The sequence below is a fragment of the Lemur catta genome, chromosome 22, assembly GCF_020740605.2.
Source record: "Lemur catta isolate mLemCat1 chromosome 22, mLemCat1.pri, whole genome shotgun sequence".
Lineage (NCBI taxonomy): Eukaryota > Metazoa > Chordata > Mammalia > Primates > Lemuridae > Lemur > Lemur catta.
The window spans coordinates 10,848,535-10,867,235 of NC_059149.1; the positions used below are offsets into that span (position 1 = coordinate 10,848,535).

The 18,701-nt window shown below is 42.4% G+C and overlaps 1 protein-coding gene across 1 annotated transcript in view; it reads right to left on the reverse strand.

The window, feature by feature from the left end:
* UNC5D (unc-5 netrin receptor D) overlaps positions 1-18,701 on the reverse strand; it is a 494,392-nt gene that overhangs the window by 78,184 nt on the left and 397,507 nt on the right. Inside the window, exon 8 of the mRNA XM_045535353.1 lies at positions 7,633-7,665. Coding sequence (XP_045391309.1) covers positions 7,633-7,665 — 33 coding nt within the window. The remainder of the gene's footprint in view (positions 1-7,632; positions 7,666-18,701) is intronic.

Here is an 18,701-nt window from a genome sequence, read left to right on the forward strand (position 1 = left end):
ACATATGATATCTTGTCAATCGTTCCTTATGGGAACGTCCATGCCTACATTCATTCCTTTTTAAATTTGCCCAGCCCATAGTCAGGCTGCGTGATAATTTATTTAACTAGTCCCCTATAGTTATAGAATTTTATTGTTCCCTTACCCTTTAAAGTCTGTCTTTGCACAAGCCACCATTTGCTCTTGAAAGTCATTTGCAACTGCACCACCAGTAACCTCTTTGTCTTATCCTTTAGCACAGCTTTGCAGCAATAGACAAGAATAGCCAACCCCCCTTATAGAAAAAAACTGTTCTTTACATCTGACTTGCTCTTTACTTATTGTTAAGGCACTACCCTTCATTCTCTGATTTCTAAATATAGGCCTTCAAAGTTCAGTCCTTGGCCCTTTTTCCTTTCCCTGTTCTCATCTAATTGGATAATCACTCACATTAGGCAGTGCCAACCATTCCCTCCATCCTCAACAGTCTCAGATTCGCATCTCCTGCCTCATCTTCTTGCTGAAGATCTGATCCTGTATTTCCTTCCTGCTTGCCGGACAAAACCATCTGCATCTAGTGCTAACATCTCACGTCTGTCTTGCAATGTACAGATTCATCATTCTTACGTCCTCCAGTATCTTCCTCTCTTGCATTCTCTTTTGCTAGTGATGCCACCACCAGGGGCATGGCTTGAGGCCAAAGAGTCATCTCTGATTCTGTTCCTACAGAAGGCTCCCCCAAACCACTCCCATGCCCCACTGATGGCATCTCTAGTGCGTCTCCCATCTCAATTTCAAAGGGAGACACCCCCGCTGGCACTTCCGTGGGGCAGTCCCCTCTACCCACACCTCCGTCTTGGATCACTCGGAGCCATTTCACATGTGGGTGACTCTTTCCAAACCCTGATCTGCCAATGCTATCCCAGCACCTCCCAGTGACTTTCCAAGATGCACTGCGTCCCCTCCCAGGTGACTTCTCTTATTGCTCAAGACACTTTGTGCTCTGCTCCACGCTACATTTCAATGCCTCTTACACACTTCTCTCCATAGACCCTACTCCCTGGCCAAACCTGATCACTTATTTTTTCAAGTAGACTCTGTACTTCCGCAGACTTTTACTTTCAGCTCAGACTTTTCACTCTTACTGAGAGAGACTCTCCTCCAACACCTGCTTCAATTCTAACCATTCTTACTAGGTAGGCAACAAAGGTCAGCTATTTTATAAAATACTTCTTGATAGTGCACATTCAGATGTGTTTTAGTCCTCCTCTTAGTAAGGTTGCCAGATTGAGCAATAAAAATATAAGACACACAGTTAAATCTAAATTTCACATCCACAATGAATAATTTTAACATGAGTATTCTCCATGCAATATTCAGAGCCCATTTATAATAAAACTTTATTTTTTGTATCTGAAATTCAAATTTAAATAAGGGTCCTGTATTTTATCTGGCCAATTCCGGTGGACAAAAGCACAGTTCTTGCTTTTGTCTGCCACGTAGAGACAAAAGTTTTAAAAATGCAGGATTTGAACTTCAGCCCTGGAGAAAACAAGGTCACTTTATTCAATTTCCTATTCTGAAACCTGAAGCTATAAACGTTATAAGGTTTTAATTACTAAGAGGTAGAGAGATGCAGCTTGTAAATTTACATGTTTAACAAGTACCTTGGGTTGCTCTGATGCTGAAGAACATGCTAGAGCCTCACTTATTCACCGTGTCTGTGCTTCGTTCTGAGGCATTTAATGAACAAAATCCCATCATGCCCATTAAGGGCAGAGTCAGCGAAATCACCGAAAATGGTGGCAAGAAAAGGCATTCACTTAGGAGGGGATAACAATCAGATCATAAAAAAACAGAAAGTGGTAAGAAAATGACAAACATTGCACATACACACCGGCTGAATAGATTCACAGCAGGAGTGATTCTGCAGGACGAAGCAAGTTGTGCAATTTGGGGAAAGTGCTGTATTTATGTAATTGAAAATAATCAGCAGGAGATGAGAAAAAAGGATGGACAAAATAGGGGAAACAAAGTGTTTAAGAGAGTGGCTGGAAAATCAGCATCAACGCTATTAGCCTAATGTTGGCTCAGAAGAGCTGAGAAGTCTGTTGAGAATTTAAGGTGTGGCCCAAAGACACAGGCAGTTCTATGGGTTCAAGATCCTATTCAGGTCCACACAGCCTAAAGAGAAGGTCAAGTTGCCAGTGTAGACCCTACATCTTCTAAGTTCCCTACCCAGGGAAGATCACAAAGGATAAAGATGAGCATTACTGCACCATGGATGAAGTCAGTGTATTTTGGGAAAAGACATAGGATGGAATTTTCTCCAGTGAGAAGATCATACCTGGTTTCCAGACTATAAGGACACATACAGGCTATTGTTTGCTGGAAATGATTTCAAGATGCATAAATTTTGGGCACTAACCTACTGCCTGGCACAGAGTAGATGATTATTAAAAATCGTTTCTGTGCTTCTTTTCCCAAATCACTACGTTGTATTGAAATTGTGGGGAAGATACATTTCTTATTTTCTTGTTCACATTTCATTGAGTGAAGACAATTTGTACAGGACAAGGGTATATAAATAGCTACTACACGAATGAATAAAATGATCTACTTGGAAGTGAAATTCTTGACTTTTCACCTTAACAGTAAAAGGCCCAGTGAGGAGTTAGCAGGAAGACTTAAAACCATAACTTAACAAATATTTATGGAATGCCTACATACTAGAGGCTGTGTGGATGCAACAGGTATCGCGATGAAGATAGCTCTAGACTGTTCACTGGACGGAGGGGAAGAATAAATTAAACGGGGTAAGTGTTAGGGGGAGGGAGAGAGTTTTCAGGCAGAAGTAACAGAACACATAAGGCACTATATGCCCAATGGGCACAGGGTATTCCGAGAACCGAAAAGCTTTGTTCGGCTAAACAACACAGCAATGGTGAGAGGGTTGGAGGGAAAACACCTCATGGGTAAGCTGTTAAGAGAAGGAAGCTGGGACCAGATTATGCCCATATTAAGTGCTTTAGACTTCACTTAAGAACAATGCCAAGTGATTGGAATGGTTTAAACAGGAGGGTGATGTGATCAGAATTCATGTTTTAGAAAGATCAGACAAACTGATACAGGGAATGACTGGATACAGGGAGGCAATTGTAGAAATCCTGGTGTAGGAAGGAAAATGGCCTGAATGTCTAAACTTTTCATTTGTTTTTTTCTCTTATTATATTGTCACACTTTTCTTTCTTCTCTGCAGTGACTTCTGACCTCCTCTACATCTAAATGTTAATGGCCTTCGGGGCTCAGTCCTCCGATCTTTTCTCTTCTCTATTCACTCATTATCTGGTGATCTCATTCACCCTAACGGCTTTAAATATCAGCTGGACACTGACAAGCCCAGAATTTACGTGACCAGCCGGGGCAGTGCCCTGACTTGCAGACTCTCCAGCCACACTCAGCTGTCTACTCGACCTCTCCCTTTACATGTTTACCAAGCATCTCAAACTTCAAGTTTGTGACAATGGCCTCCTGACCCTCTCTCCACATTTGCTATGCCAAGTTTTCCCCGTATTGGGGTAATGGCGACTCCATGCTTCCACTTACATAGCAAAAATTTGGAATCATCCCTAACATTTTTCTTTCTCTCACACTCTATACCCAATCCATCAGTCAATCCTTTTGACCGTGCCTTCAAAAGATATCCAGAATATGACCCATTTTTTACAACTCCTATTGCTATACATCTGGCCCAAGCCACAATCATCTTGAACCTAGATTATCCGAATGGCCTATGCATTTTAACAGATTATTGTCACAGATCTCCTTGCTTCTGCTCTGGTCTTCTATAGGTTTACACTCAACACAGTGGTTGGGATTTATCCTTGGCAATATTAGGTCGTGTCACTCTAAATAAAAACCCTCAACAGCTTCCCATTTCTCTCAAGGTGAGAGATGATGATGACCTATAACATACTTTGGAGTTCTCCTTCCTCACCCGACTTCTCTGACCTTAGCCACTACCACTTTTTCCAGCCTCTCTGCTCCAGACATCCTGGTCTCCCCGCTGTCCCTCCGAGACTTCAAGCAGCTCCCACCTCACAGCCTTTGCACCCTGCTATTCCCTTATCCTTGAATGCTTGTCCCCCAACTACCCAGAATGTTTGTTTCCTTGCCTTTTTTTTTTTTTGCAGGTCTCTTCTCAAATATAATTTTATCACAGAGACCTCTGAACACCTCACATCAAAAAGCAACACTCCCTCCAGCTCTGCCTAAGCCTCTTACCCTGCTTGGTTTCTCTTTGTAATACTTAACACCATCTGCAGAGCACATAGCACTATCTGTTTTCTGGTTTGTTTATGTCCATCCCCCCCTCACTAAAACTGTGAGCTTCAGGGATCCAGAAACTGTACGTGTTTTGCTCTGTACCAACTCTCACTACCTAGAACATCTGGGTCCACGGTCAGCACTCGATAAATCGCTGTTGAGTGGATGGCGGGGATGGGTTTGAGCAGAGTGGAATGGACAGTGGTTGGTGAATCTGAGACCTATCTGGGTGGCAGAGAAGTGAGACCATGATGATTTATTGGGTACTGAGCAGAAGAAAAGACATGAAGAAGACAGAAGGATCTGGAAGGCTGTCCAAGTTTCTGACCCAGACAAGTGAGTTGATGGTATACTGTTCACTACAATGGAAAAGATGAGGAGTGGATTCCGGACAGAGATGTGGAAAGATAAATTCAATTCTGAAGAAGTTGAGATTAAGGTTATTCGGATATATTCACCTGAAGATGTCCTGGAAGTAGCCAACTCTGGAACTATTAATTGGAGTCATGCTGAGCCTTCATCTCTGCCAGGTACAAAACAACTACATGGGCAGGAGATGAAGAGAGAATATGTAGTCTTGAGCTAAATGCTTTCCACCCTTCAGATGAACTTACGGAACCCAACACTCCTTAGAGGCTCACAGAGTTTCAGAAAACCACATTCTCCAAGCCTCCGAGGAGTCTCATTGTCTGAACGCAACCATTGCTCAGTCTGACTCTGGGGGTGCGTGTTTGCCATTCAGAACCTACTATATTTTACTGCACCTCCTGACATTGTTACACAACATTTATTGAAAGCACATTTGATGGTAATGAAGTTTCTATTAACTATGATTAAATCTCATAAAGCACCTGAAGATAATTTAAGATGTGCAGAAGTAGAAAATGAAACATTCGGTTTAGTACATTAGGAAACGTAATTGATTAAATTATCTCATTTACAATAAGTGCTTTCATGAGCTATGCAGTGCACATATTTTCCCCAGTTTGTCATTATGATTTGCCAACAGATATCTTAAGACTTCACTTTCTTTTTACACCTCCCTGAAAGTCAAAGCTGGCTCCTCTGCCTGCCTGCTCACAGAGGAATGCGTGCAAGGCGCCGGCTGAGGTTTTCCATCCACCAGGCCTCTTGGAGGATCATGTGTACAGCTATATATAGGAACAGGTTTCTCAATTATCTTCATAATTGACTTTGATTTTGCATCAGTGATGATTCATGTAGCCTTAAACTAAGCCCCTCTCTCACGGAACAACTGCAGCCTGAATTTGTATAATGCACTCCTAACCATGCAGCTTACAGAACCCCCGAACGGATTCCTCTGGGAGCCTTCAGCAATCACATTGATTCTGTTAAGGTTTTATTTTTAGGGAAATCACAAATTAAAACAGTTTAAGCGATTCCGTTGCAGTATCCAGCAATTAAGCATGGTGCTCCGGAGCGAGAACCCCAAGCAAAAACTAATTCAGGAGTCCCTGAGGACCAGAAATAGCTTCTGTGGGGTTTATGGCTGGAAGTACAGATGTAACCAAATTAGAATGGCACAGGACTCACAAACTGAGCGTGAAATTAATTTTAAAAACACACACATGCATTTCTTAGTAACTCTCACACTGGCCACCACATGGATACCTATGATTCTGCTTATGCTACATACCAGAACCAGTGGATGGCGTGCACCATGTGACCAGGAACGGGTCAAGGGTCAACTTACTCCTGTGTCACCCTGAGGCTCTTGACAAAGGCACAGGACAAATTACTCAGTGACCTGTTTCTCTCTCCCTCAACATCCACATCCACATCCACACAAAGCCAGGCCCCCCAACCTCAATCTTCCTACGAGTTCACCTACGAGTTCAAAATCAAACATGCATGATGTCAGAGGTCAGCTGCCTAAGCACCAGGGATTCCTTGATGGTCACCAGACAGCTTGTTTTTGTTACCTCACAAAACTCTCAGACTCCACGAGCAATGACATCTTTGTATCTCCAGCCTGCCTGAAGCAAGGTAAGGAGGTATGAACAGAATGGCTTTGCCGGATCTTTCTCTCATCCCTCCTGACCTCTGTCCCAAGGTACCTATTTCTGTCTATCCCCACAGGGTTTTAATCCTTCCAAAGAAGTTAGCTCGTCAAAGGCTATGAACTCTCTCAAACTCTTTGAATTTTAATACCCTAGGATTTGAAAGAGCAAAAGTCATTCATTTTAGGCTAGAATGAGAGATACGGGGCAGAGACATCTTTCACAAGCTTTACAAAGCAAACCAGCCAGGGAGTTGTCTAACCTCCTATTGGGAAGAGCTGTATTGCTGTTGCCCTTATAACTTGAGGTTGCCCTAGTATGCTTTACGCAGTTCTGAATGTGCGAGAATGACTACGTGGGGAACATATTAACATGAAGATTCTTAGGCGCTCCTCTCGCCCCCAGGAACTCTAACCGGTTTGTTCTGCTCTGAGATGCTGCACATTTAACAAGCTCCTACCACACCCCAAGATTCTGATGCATCTCAACTCTGATCCACGTTTTGTGCGATATTTTTCTAAGCCACGGTTCTCAGTTTAGCTGCACGTGGGAATCACCTGAGGAGCTTTGGAAAAATAGGGATTCCTGGGTTCTAAAAAAACCCCTACCCCAAATTCTGATTTCACTGGTACAGCCTGGGAATTGGGATTTTTAAAAAGCCCCCAGGTGATTCTAAAGTGCGGTCAAGGCTAAGAACCAGAGGGTCCAATGCCAAGTGGCTGAACATTCAAGCTCCTTTCTCCAAATCTACAGGATGTATAAAATGGAGACAATGCCAAGGCCTCTCCAGGAGTAGGGGGAGCTTAAGCCAGCACCGACGCCAAAATTCTCAGTTCATAATTATTTCACTGTGGATTCCGCAACCTAATCTACCGAGTTGCCATGGCTTCCACAGGAGGTAAGATTCTGGGTTTGCACTCTCACGCACCCCTCCCTCCTCCTCCTGGTAGAGAGGCTTGTGCCCAAGGCTTCTCTCATGAAAGCATGTAATGACAAATATTTATTAATTTTCATGCTACAAATCTCTTCAGAAATAAGAATCTTAGATGACATTTGCAGCGAAATGGACTTATAGGCAGAAAGAATCAAGAGGAGAGATTTACTTTCACTGGGAGGGCGGGGAGGGGTGTGCATATTTCTTTTCGATTTAAACCTCTGAGATGTGACTCCAAACTCAATGAGCAGAAGCCCCGAAAGCCCTGGATCTTTCACAGGAACTTCAATTCTGCTTGGCTCCTAAACAAATACAACAGCAAGGCAGCAAATATGAGAATAAATTATATGCACAAGAGGAAAAATAACTTACTTTGGGGTTTTATTTCATGAAGAGGTTTTTTATCTAAAAGAAAGAAAGAGAAAGAGAAAGTTGCATTTAATAAATTTACATGGAGCAGATATATTTCCTGTATCACTTTATATCCATCTCTATAAATAAAACATTTCCTCCATTTTTTTTTGTGGATGATGTTTTCCATGGTTTTCTTTTTCATTCTAATTTTAGTTTGCTCTTTTGAAATATTTTGCTGGGATGGTTATTTCATTTTTAAAAAATTTATTTTCCCTCTGGTTTACTAGCATTTCTCTCTGTTGCACTTGCTAGATCTTTATCAGCATGATGAGAGTGGTGAGCTTGCAGTCTGCCCCTCTCTTTTATATACAGCCAGAAGCCTGCTCAGGTAAGGAATGCCATTTCGCTATATATGATGATAGAAAAATGAACCCGTGAATAAATATTTAAAGGGATCCTGCCTTGCTCTGCAGTAATGATGGCTTGGATGAAAAAGTTCCAAACTCTGCCTGTTTATCCATTCTCGTCGGGTATGGGTGCGGGATTTTGGGCACATAACAGATTTGTCTTTAAAAAAAAAAACAACACCACTTTTTTGTTTCACATCTCCATTATCTGCTAAAATGTGTGCCATCTCTCTCGATGGGAAAGGTGTCATTTTATAACCATAGTATTTAGCCGGGCGCTGGTCAGAGGAGGTGGATAAAAGGAAAAGACATTCAGCAAAGCCGCAGAGGTCAGAGCTTAGCTGGGCCATTTTCATTAATACCCTCCACCGCCCTCCACCTAATTGCTCCTGTCCCAACTCCCCATCGCCAAATGATCTAACCTTGCAGGTCACTGGAGACTTGGCGCCTGTGGCTTACTTGGTGTTAACACCACAATCCCCCGCTCTCTGTCCCCTTGCCCTGGTTCCATCTCAGGCCAGCACAACTCCACCATGATGCAGCAACCTGGGAAGGCTGCCCTTCCAATGCCACACCAAGATTCTGGAAGCTTCACATGGCGTTCTATCCCTCTCCTCGGTCCCTCCTTAGGGTTTAGGCGGCACACTGTCACACTACAAGGCTGTAGCTCATCACTCACAGAATCCCACAATGGCAGGGGGACCTCAGGCGGTCGGTCCCCTTCTCTATTTGCCTGAAGGTGAGCCTTGCTGGGCGACAGTCATTTTGGATTATATTTTCAACTGAAGCAAATCTAGCTCAGTACACATCTGAGAACTTCATAAATATTATCTGATCGGCTGCACCCTAACCCCTCCCAGGCAGATAAATGCAGCTATATCCTGAGTTCTCCACGGAATCTTTCATACCCTAACCCCCTCCCGCATTTAACACTGATTTTCACAGGATGCCTCTGCAGTATATCAATGCGGTGTGTTTCATTAATAAACACAGCTTTTGTGTGTTTTGCCATCTGATCCCTTACGGAAGTCACTTTCAAAAGTCGTGGGTAGGCCGGGCGCGGTGGCTCACGCCTGTAATCCTAGCACTCTGGGAGGCCGAGGCGGGTGGATCGTTTGAGCTCAGCAGTTCGAGACCAGCCTGAGCAAGAGCGAGACCCCATCTCTACTAAAAATAGAAACAAATTAGCCAAACAACTAAAATATATACAAAAAAATTAGTCGGGCATGGTGGCGCATGCCTGTAGTTCCAGCTACTCGGGAGGCTGAGGCAGGAGGATCACCTGAGCCCAGGAGTTTGAGGTTGCTGTGAGCTAGGCTGACGCCACGGCACTCACTCTAGCCCGGCCAACAGAGTGAGACCCTGTCTCAAAAAAAAAAAAAAAAAAGTCGTGGGTAAAATCACACACTTGCAAACGGGCTACCATTTTCTTCAAATGGAAGTGAGAAGTGAGATGGCAAAGCGTCATTTCCAGCAAATCTTTCTTTCAAATGAGAAATCCTCATAAAAGACAATAATTTGTTCAAGTTGATATGATCGTATTCAGATTTTTACACAGTCAGGTTTCTTAAAACGCAGAACACTTGTCTTCCGCCTTACTGCACAAATTCGACGCCATTAGTTTTCCTGAGAGCAGGTGGCACCTCCCAAAGCCCAGATGCTAATGCATTCACGAATTAGAATAAAATGACTTTGGTGGCGTTAACCTAACTTCAGTTTTTGCTTATCACATGGTATCGGAAGGCACTTGGCATGGGCACAGGCATGCTGGCAGGCCAAGGCTGAGACGTCTGGGAGTGATGCATTGCTGTAGCTACACAAGGAGACGGCTGGAACATCTGTTTAGAACTCTGACTGTGCCTAACGGTATTTTCTTCCTTCTAAACCACAGGAATGAAGATTATGCTGGGTAGCAAAATGAAACTCCATTAAAAACAGGTGAGATATATAACTACTCCCCAGAAAAATAAATCTAATACAGCCAGGGTATGAAAAAATTGGAGCGGTAGAGTTCTATCGGGGGACAGCTCTGAAGGAAGAGAGTGAATGAAGCTGAAAAGCCCAGTGCCATGGTCCTGAGACAGAGGGACAGAGGAATCAGGTGATGAGGGCATGTAGGACAGGAATGCAGCACTGCCCCTCTGGCCCAGCTCCCGAGCCACTGTTACTGGCAATGTGGAGTTAGTGTAGACTCTCAGGGTCAGGACTGGATTTAAATCTTCAATTGTCTCCATCCTGTCTGGGTGACACCTCAGGCAGGGTTCTCTAAAGCAAAATGGGAAATAGAAGTGCCCTTGAACATTGCTACGGAGGATGAAGCATGATAAACGTAAAGCACAGAGCTGGCACATGTTTGGCATCAATAAATGCAATAAATGGTAGCTAATGAGATAACTCCAACATGTTCTGATCATGATGGTCATGGTTATTGTTCAGAGGAAAAAAAAAATGCCTATTTGTGCTGCTGCTTGGAGACAAGTCACCGCCCCACCCATCAAAAATTCTAGTGAGTTTTGGGGCTATTTGAATGGCAGTTAAACTTATGTCTAGTTTTGGCCTCTGCTACTTTGAGACCAACGCAAGATAAAACTTAAGAAGGGCAGGGTTCCCTCTTGCTTTCCCCCACTGTAAATCTGCAGAATAACCACCAAAGATGTTCCGGAGAAAGTCATTCAAAATGATTTCCTAAAGCAGAGTAAAAATTATCAAAGGGCCGCTGTCCTACCGCAGGATTTGTCATGCTAAGGTCCAGCACATCTTGTGTATCAGCATCAATCCTTGTATGGAAAAGGCTGGAAGCCTCTTGTCCCCTGGCATCTGCACCAAAATTGGGTTCTGCTGTGTTTTGTGAAATAATAGTACCCTTGACAGCAAGCTGCTACCAGAGAGCATTTTCCCACCTAAAAATCTCTGATTTGAGATTGTTCTACTATGAATGCAAGAGAGGGCTACCCACCGACCTCACTAACTTTGCAAGAACTGCCCACCCCATGCTCAAAGTTCTTTTATTCCGTTTGCATAATCATGTTCTCACAAACCTCAGGGCCATGCAACAACTTGGCCTTGGTCAACCAAATCCTCTCGGCTTTAATTTTACCTCTCTCCAAAGGCCAAGTTCAAATGACCCTTTAGTAAACTAATCCATTGGGGCCATGGTTCTTAATGCTGGCCGCATATCGGAATTGCCTAGGGATCTTTTTAAACAAATACCCATGCCCGGGCCCCACTCCAAGAGATCCTGATTAATTGGGGTTTGTGTTTTTGTGATTATGATCACTTCCTGGCAACAAATCTGGGACTCTGTGTGGTCAACTTTAGTTAGTCCCTGCCTCCCTAAGAAGCCTTGGGGTAGCTATGGTATACAGACAACCCAGAAGGGTCCCTTCTATATCCTGCAGGCAGAGAAATACTGCAATTTTGAGCTGCAGTTCAGAAAATCACAACAGTTTTCCCAGGGTCTAACATACTGAGAAGTTACCTTCTGGGTAAATGTAAATTGGCGATAAGTAATTATAATTCAGTCTTATCATCTTTTTGTGAATTTACAAGTTAAAGATGCAAAAGTGTTTCAAAAAAAATCTTAATAGCGTTTTAAATTGTCATGTTTTCTTTGAAAATCGTTTTTATTATTTATGGTTACTAAGTAGTTACTGCATCCAAAATAAAAAATACCGTCAAGCACAAAGGAAACAAAAAAACAAAACAGAATGTAATTCCACCACCAAGAGATAACCACTGTTAAGTTGTATAGACAAGTCTAGGTTTTTCCCCTATGATTTTATATATATATATATATATATATATATATATATATATATATATATTACATACACATGTGTAATTAACACATATATTAGCACGAAACTACATGAAATTGCCAGTGATTTATCATTTTTATTGATAAAAACACGGAATTGTCTTTTAGGTATTGTTCTGTGATCTGCTTTTGTCACTTAATACTGTAATGCAAATATTGCTTTGTGTCTGCCTGGGTGTGGGGGGAAGGGGCGGTCTAGGTTTATATGAGTGAGTGAGTGAGAGAACAATCTACTTTTTATCCATTTTCTTTTCACCTTTAATTTCTCGCTTCCTTTTTTTATATTCGATGCTCCTGAAGCATTTCCATGGTATCCATTGTTCTTAGGAGCTATTCATAACTGCACCCCTACCCACCCACCCACATCCAGCCTCTGCAGGGGACAAGTGTGGCCGGCTGCATGCAGCCCCCTCCCCAGGAACCCAAAGAGCAGGTCTGTGAGGAGAAGGCACACGTGGACAGAGGGGTTCAGCCTCCACCCACAGAGTGGGGGCCCTACAGAGGGGACCATGCCTTGGAAGCTGTGGGTTGTGATTATTTAAAATCTGCTCCTGTTGATTTTGAACACTGCACAGATACGTTTGATACCAAAGTCTATGTCATTTTTAAGATCCAGGCACAGGGCTGCTAAATGGAGACTAAATACCCACTGGGACAGCGACTCTCTTCCCGGGCAGCAATTCAAGTATGTCATTACAGTCAATGTTTACCATTCTTTTATTTCACTCCACCAGCCATTTCCTATATTTTAATCTCCAAAGACCATTTTTACTATTTCCTACTTCATATTATTAATAATAGATCATATGTGTTGAATCCTTTTCCATCCTCAAAAAAGATATGTGTTAGCTGTTTTAATTTGTCCTCCACATTACTCCATTCACAGGGATCGCTCCACTCTCTGGACAGTTTGTCTTACTTACAGTCACTAAAATACCATGTAGAGTTTTTTTTTTCCAAAAATTACTTCATGTGATATATATATATTTTTTATTTACTTACTTACACAGAGTCTTCCTCCATTGCCCTGACTAGAGTACCGTGGCATCAGCCTAGCTCACAACAGCCTCAAACTCCTAGGCTCAAGCCATCCTCCTGCCTCAGCCTCCCGAGCAGCTGGGACTACAAGCATGCGCCACCAAGTCTGGCTAACTTTTACTATTTTTAATTGCCCGGCTAATTTCTTTCTATTTTTCAGTAGAGATGGGGCTCTCGCTCTTGCTGAGGCTGGTCTTGAACTCCTGACCTCAAGTGATCCTCTGCCTCGGCTTCCCAGAGTGCTATGATCACAGGTGTGAGCCGCCACACCTGGCCCATTTGATATGTATTCTACTTTTGTAATCACTGTCAGTTGGGGGCGGGGCCCTAACATGTAAATCATATTTAAATGATCAGTTCATGTAACACTGCAACCATAGCATCCCAGAAGGAAAAACAAGGGAAAATGGAATTAAAAGATACTTGCTTGATTATTTGCTGATTGGTAGAAAAGAGATTGAGGTTATTGATTATGAGTGTATTTCATGTATTCATGCTTTCCCTCTCCCCCCATAACTGGAAATAATTAAGAGCCAGTGTTACGCCTTCTGAATGCCGTCCAAAGCTGCAGGAAATCCCAGGACCTGGCAGATCGGCCTGGTGTTCGCGCTGGAGGATAATCAGACAAACACGAGGCCTACTTTGCACTGACAACACCACCGAGGCTGAAGATGTCAGGCAGACGCTGGAGATGATGAGTGGGGATTCTATTCCCCTCCGGGTGCTGAAAGTTCACTTAGGTAGTAGATCATGCAGAAACACAACCCCCAGCTCCTGTGCACATCCTAGAACTGTTTTGAGGCTCAAAAACGCAGAAATACGGAAAGAGCGTAAAACACAACCGACCTCTCGTTTTCACTCTTTTTGCATTTTAATCTCCTCACTGCATTTTTCTTTTCAGTTCATTTTTAAAGATCTTGCTCAGAAATGACTCTTTAGTGGCCATCCTTATCCCACCTGTTACAAGTGAGTTCAATTCTTGCTTCCCCACCCCCACCCTACTCCTCCAGCTTCCCGGCCTGTGTAGACATCACAAGATACATCACCCCTTTTAAAATGCCATCTGAGCATGCCCATGGGGCACAAGCACAGAAAGCATGAAGTTTTTTTTTTTTTTTTTTTTTTTGAGACAGAGTGTCACTTTGTTGCCCGGGCTAGAGTGAGTGCCGTGGCATCAGCCTAGCTCACAGCAACCTCAGACTCCTAGGCTTAAGCGATCCTACTGCCTCAGCCTCCCGAGTAGCTGGGACTACAGGCATGAGCCACCATGCCCGGCTAATTTTTTTGTATATATATTTTTTAGTTGGCCAGATAATTTCTTTCTATTTTTAGTAGAGACGGGGTCTCACTCTTGCTCAGGCTGGTCTCGAACTCCTGACCTCGAGCGATCCACCCGCCTCGGCCTCCCAGAGCTAGGATTACAGGCGTGAGCCACTGCGCCCGGCCAGCATGAAGTTTTTAGAGATTCTTCCCAGGGGTTTCCAGTGGGTGATGTCTGCTAGAGAAATCACTGGTTTCCCCAGAGAGATCTGGGTAATCAGCGGAATTCCAGGGCTGAATGGCAAAAACACCAACAACCAACTTAAATAAAAACTCCTAAGGGTGGAGATGCGCATTAGTAAGTGAAAAACATTTCTACTGATACCTTCTAAGGATTGTTCAAGACCATCATGTTAATTAGGTGAAGTCAGGAAGGTACCATAAGAAATGGCTCATGGATGTCACTTCTGATGACCATGAACTTCCAGAATGGCCCTTAGCCAAAGCACATGACTAGTGTGTGTTTAGGATATATAGTCTCCTCCTCCACTTTTTTTTTCAAATTCAGGGCCTCAGATAAATAAGGGTCCATAAGGAACATGCTCACAAGTGGCATTTGCATATTTTATTTGAGTTCAATCATTTAAATTTATTTTTTTTTTCTTTTAGAGACTATTCTCACTCTGTCGCCCAGGCTGGAATGCCTGGTGTCATCATAGCTCACTGCAGCCTCAAACTCCTGGGATCAAGCGATCCTCCTGCCTCAGCCTCCTGAGTAGCTGGGACTACAGATGTCTGCCACCAGGACTGGCTAATTTTTAATAAAATTTTGTGTAGAGAGAGCTCTCGCTATGTTGCCCAGGCTGGTCTCAAACTCCTGGCCTCAAGCGCTCCTTCAGGCTCAGCTTCCCAAAGTGCTGGGAGTATATGTGTGAACCACTGTGCCCAGCAGATCATTTAAATTTCTAGATTTGATACCAATTTTGTTATGGTATTCTATCCATTCCCACTGATTCCATGTGTGTCTGTTTTTGTGATGAAGATACAAAGTAAAATATTCTTGGGCTGCCGCAAGCACTTCCAAGCATGTGTCTACAACCCTTTCTTATCAGAAATTAGCATCAAAGTGATAAAATGCAATGTTTCCAACTCTGCTCCAAGGGAAGATACATATTAAAATCCCTTTTCTATCCAAGGAATTCTTTTGCTTTGATTCCCTAGCTTCTATGCACAATAGAAACAGACACTGTACACATTCAAAACTGAACAAAAATGTCCAGAGTGTACCATTCAAGCTTAAGGGAATCACTGGTCAATGTCATGATGATCACTTACTTTAAGGCAGGAGTGATATTCAAAATATTTAAAAATTATTTTAAAACATCTTATCAAAAGGAAATCAGTATATCAAAGAGATATCTGCACTCTCACGTTCAGTTCAATTCAGCATTACCCACAACAGCAAAAATATGGAAATGACCTAAATGCCTATTGATGGAAAAATGGGTAAAGAAAATGCAGTATAGATACACGATGAAATAGTATTTGACCTTAAAAGAGAAGGAAATCTTGCTATTTGTGATAACTTGTATGAACCTGGAGAACATTATACTGAGTAAAATACACCAGAGGCAGAAAGATAAATACCGCATGGTCTCACTTATATGTGGAATCTAAACATGTTGAATTCATAGAAACAGAGAGCAGAATGGTGGTTGCCAGAGGCTGGGGCTGGGATAAGAGGAGATGTTGATCAAGAGGCTAATTATGTTGGATAAAGAAATTCTGAAGAGCTAATGAGCAACAATGGGACTACAATTCACAATATCGTGTTGTACACGTGAAATTTGCTAAGAGGGCAGATCTTAAGTGTTCTCACCATACACACACTCAAAAAAAAAAAAAAACAGGCGCTAGAGGAGGCGATGGATTGGCTAATTAGCTTGGTTGTGGTGAATATTTCACATGTGTACATGTATCAAATACATCAAACTGGATAACTTAAACATATACAACTTTCAACTCTCAATTACATCTCACTGAAATTGGAAAAAAGAAATCCTCTCTGTGTAAGCTCTAGTCTTGACACAGGGTCACAGCGGCTTCCAGCTGTGTCAAGCGTTGGCCCTTTAGTTGCTGGGTCACAGGGAAGTGTGGGCAGGGGAAGGATGGGGGGGTGAGATTTGGGAGTGTGTCTGTTAGGATGACTACTTGCCCATCGCTAAGAAAATACTTAACGACTGATACATATGGGCGATCAGTCCTGTCTTATAAAAAATGCTTAAAGGGAAATTGGGTATTGAGGACCCTTGACTTCCAAATTGTTTTTCCAGCCTCATCAGTCTTCATGTTAGCCACACATTTATACACCATGACAGACCAAACTACTTAGGGTCAACGTCTGTCTTGTTCACCTATTCCCAGTACCTAGATCGGGAAATAGAATATAGTAGGTACTCAATAAAAATTTGCCAAATGAATCTATGCTGCTAAGCCTTGTACCGTGTTTGGAATTTCAATCACAAGCACTTCAAAGCCAAGGTTCATACATTTCCTGTGTTCTACATGCTTTCCCGGGACATTGTGGCTAAATGCTAAAGAGGCTGGATTGGGTAAGTCTGTCACTAGATGAGGCCAGCGACCTCTTTGGTTGGGGGAGAGGGCAATTTGTTTCATATCTAAAAGCTGCCCCCATCACTCAAATGGCTAATTTTAAGTGTGACTGAATTAAACTTTTTCCCCCAAACTGGTTAAAAAACACATGATCTGAAAGCACTGAAATGTCAGTGGTATTATTTTCATATTATACCATGTACATGTATAAATATTTTTATGTGTGTGTGTATATGTATATATGTATGTAAGGTACACTGAAGACAATAAATTATAATGATTTCAAGTTTTTAAGCTGGGATGAAACTTTGCTCAACATCCTTATTTTATGGGCTATGGATACGAGGCACAAGATTATGAGATTTGCCCAAGGTGACATGTTAACAAAACATCTGAAGTGGGACCTAGGCCTCCTGCCTCCTAGTTGGAGAGTGATTTTTACTGCCCCCTGGTATCTTTCTAGACGATCATGGCTATTTTCCATTCCGCTGAACACTGACACTGTCCCGTACTAAACACACGGAAGCAAGGCCAGGTCTTTTCTTATCATCATACTGACACTCCGGAGAGAGGGGCAGGCTGGGGCTAATGGAGGTAATGACAACGTCTACTGATGATGTCACTATCACCTTCATTTTATGCATCACCTCGCAATGATCTTGAAGAGACATGTATTTAATTTGTAATTTAAAGAGGAAAGGTGGAATCAAAGCAAAGACATTTCCTTTTATGTCTATTAATTTGCTTTGTTCAGCACACCCCAGAGGCCACTGACGTTTTTTTTTTTTTTTTTTTTTTTTTTTACAAGAGTAGATTACTCAGTTTTAAATCACTACCCTGATTGGGTTCTCGCCACTTCTTTTATAGCCCAACCACTCTATGATCTCAGACATTAAATCTCTCTCTGGTTCAGACCAATATTTCTTACCCAGGGTGTTTTGTACTGTGGAATCCTGATTGATTACACTGAAAATGCAGAATTTGTAATTCACAGAACAAATGCAACTACGATCGTTTGCTTTAGATGACAGAAAACCTATATTTTGAAACCTTCCTGTCCACCTTGAAGATCAGTAATTTACTAAGAGACAAATCTATTAACCATTAAAAAAATATTGAAAAAAAAAATACAGCAAGATTGCCAATTTTGGGATCTGGGAATGTGGAGAAAGGGAAGTACCAGGCATACAACACATCATTGTTCTAGAACGGTTAGCACAGGAGGCCAGTCCTGGGACCTGCAGGACGCTGCACACACAGGCCGGTAGCGTGTATGCTGTTGGGTTTCGTTTCTTCCCCTCCAATGAGAAAGGATTTTTGAGTCTGTGTTGACAAATTAGGATTTGCTTTATAAAAATTATTTGCTGTCCAGGTTGTTGGAACACATGTACCTCTTTGAACAAGGGAAGCTGTCAGTATGGTGAGCACTGATTTTCTCCGTTGTGGATCATTCAGGCCCTGGTATTCTTGCTTCTCTGTCCTGAGACTTTTTTGCTTGAGTTATTTTTAACTCCTGGATGGAATTATACAATTTTAGAACTGAGTTGGACCTTACAGGTTACCTGGTCTGTCCCCTTCTCAGGACCAAATCCTACCCAGTCGGGCAAAGGAAGCCGGGAAAATGGAGAGTAGTTGCTTCACTACTTATCACAAGTTCTAAGGAAGGATATTGAAATGTTTGTATGACGGGAAGTTTAAGAATTCTCATGGACTGTTGGGGTTCTCCTAAACTCTTTTTCTACAACTGACAGTATTTCTCCGATTACTGCTTAGAATTAGTTTATATAAAGACTGTCATTTATGTCTTTTATAGACTCTCATGACAAGCACATTAAAAACCATAGTGTTTTTAATGAAATACCACATTGGTTGGGTGTGGTGGCTCACACCTATCATCCCAGCACTTTGGGAGGCTGAGGCAGAAGACTCATTGAAGCCAGGAGTTCAAAACC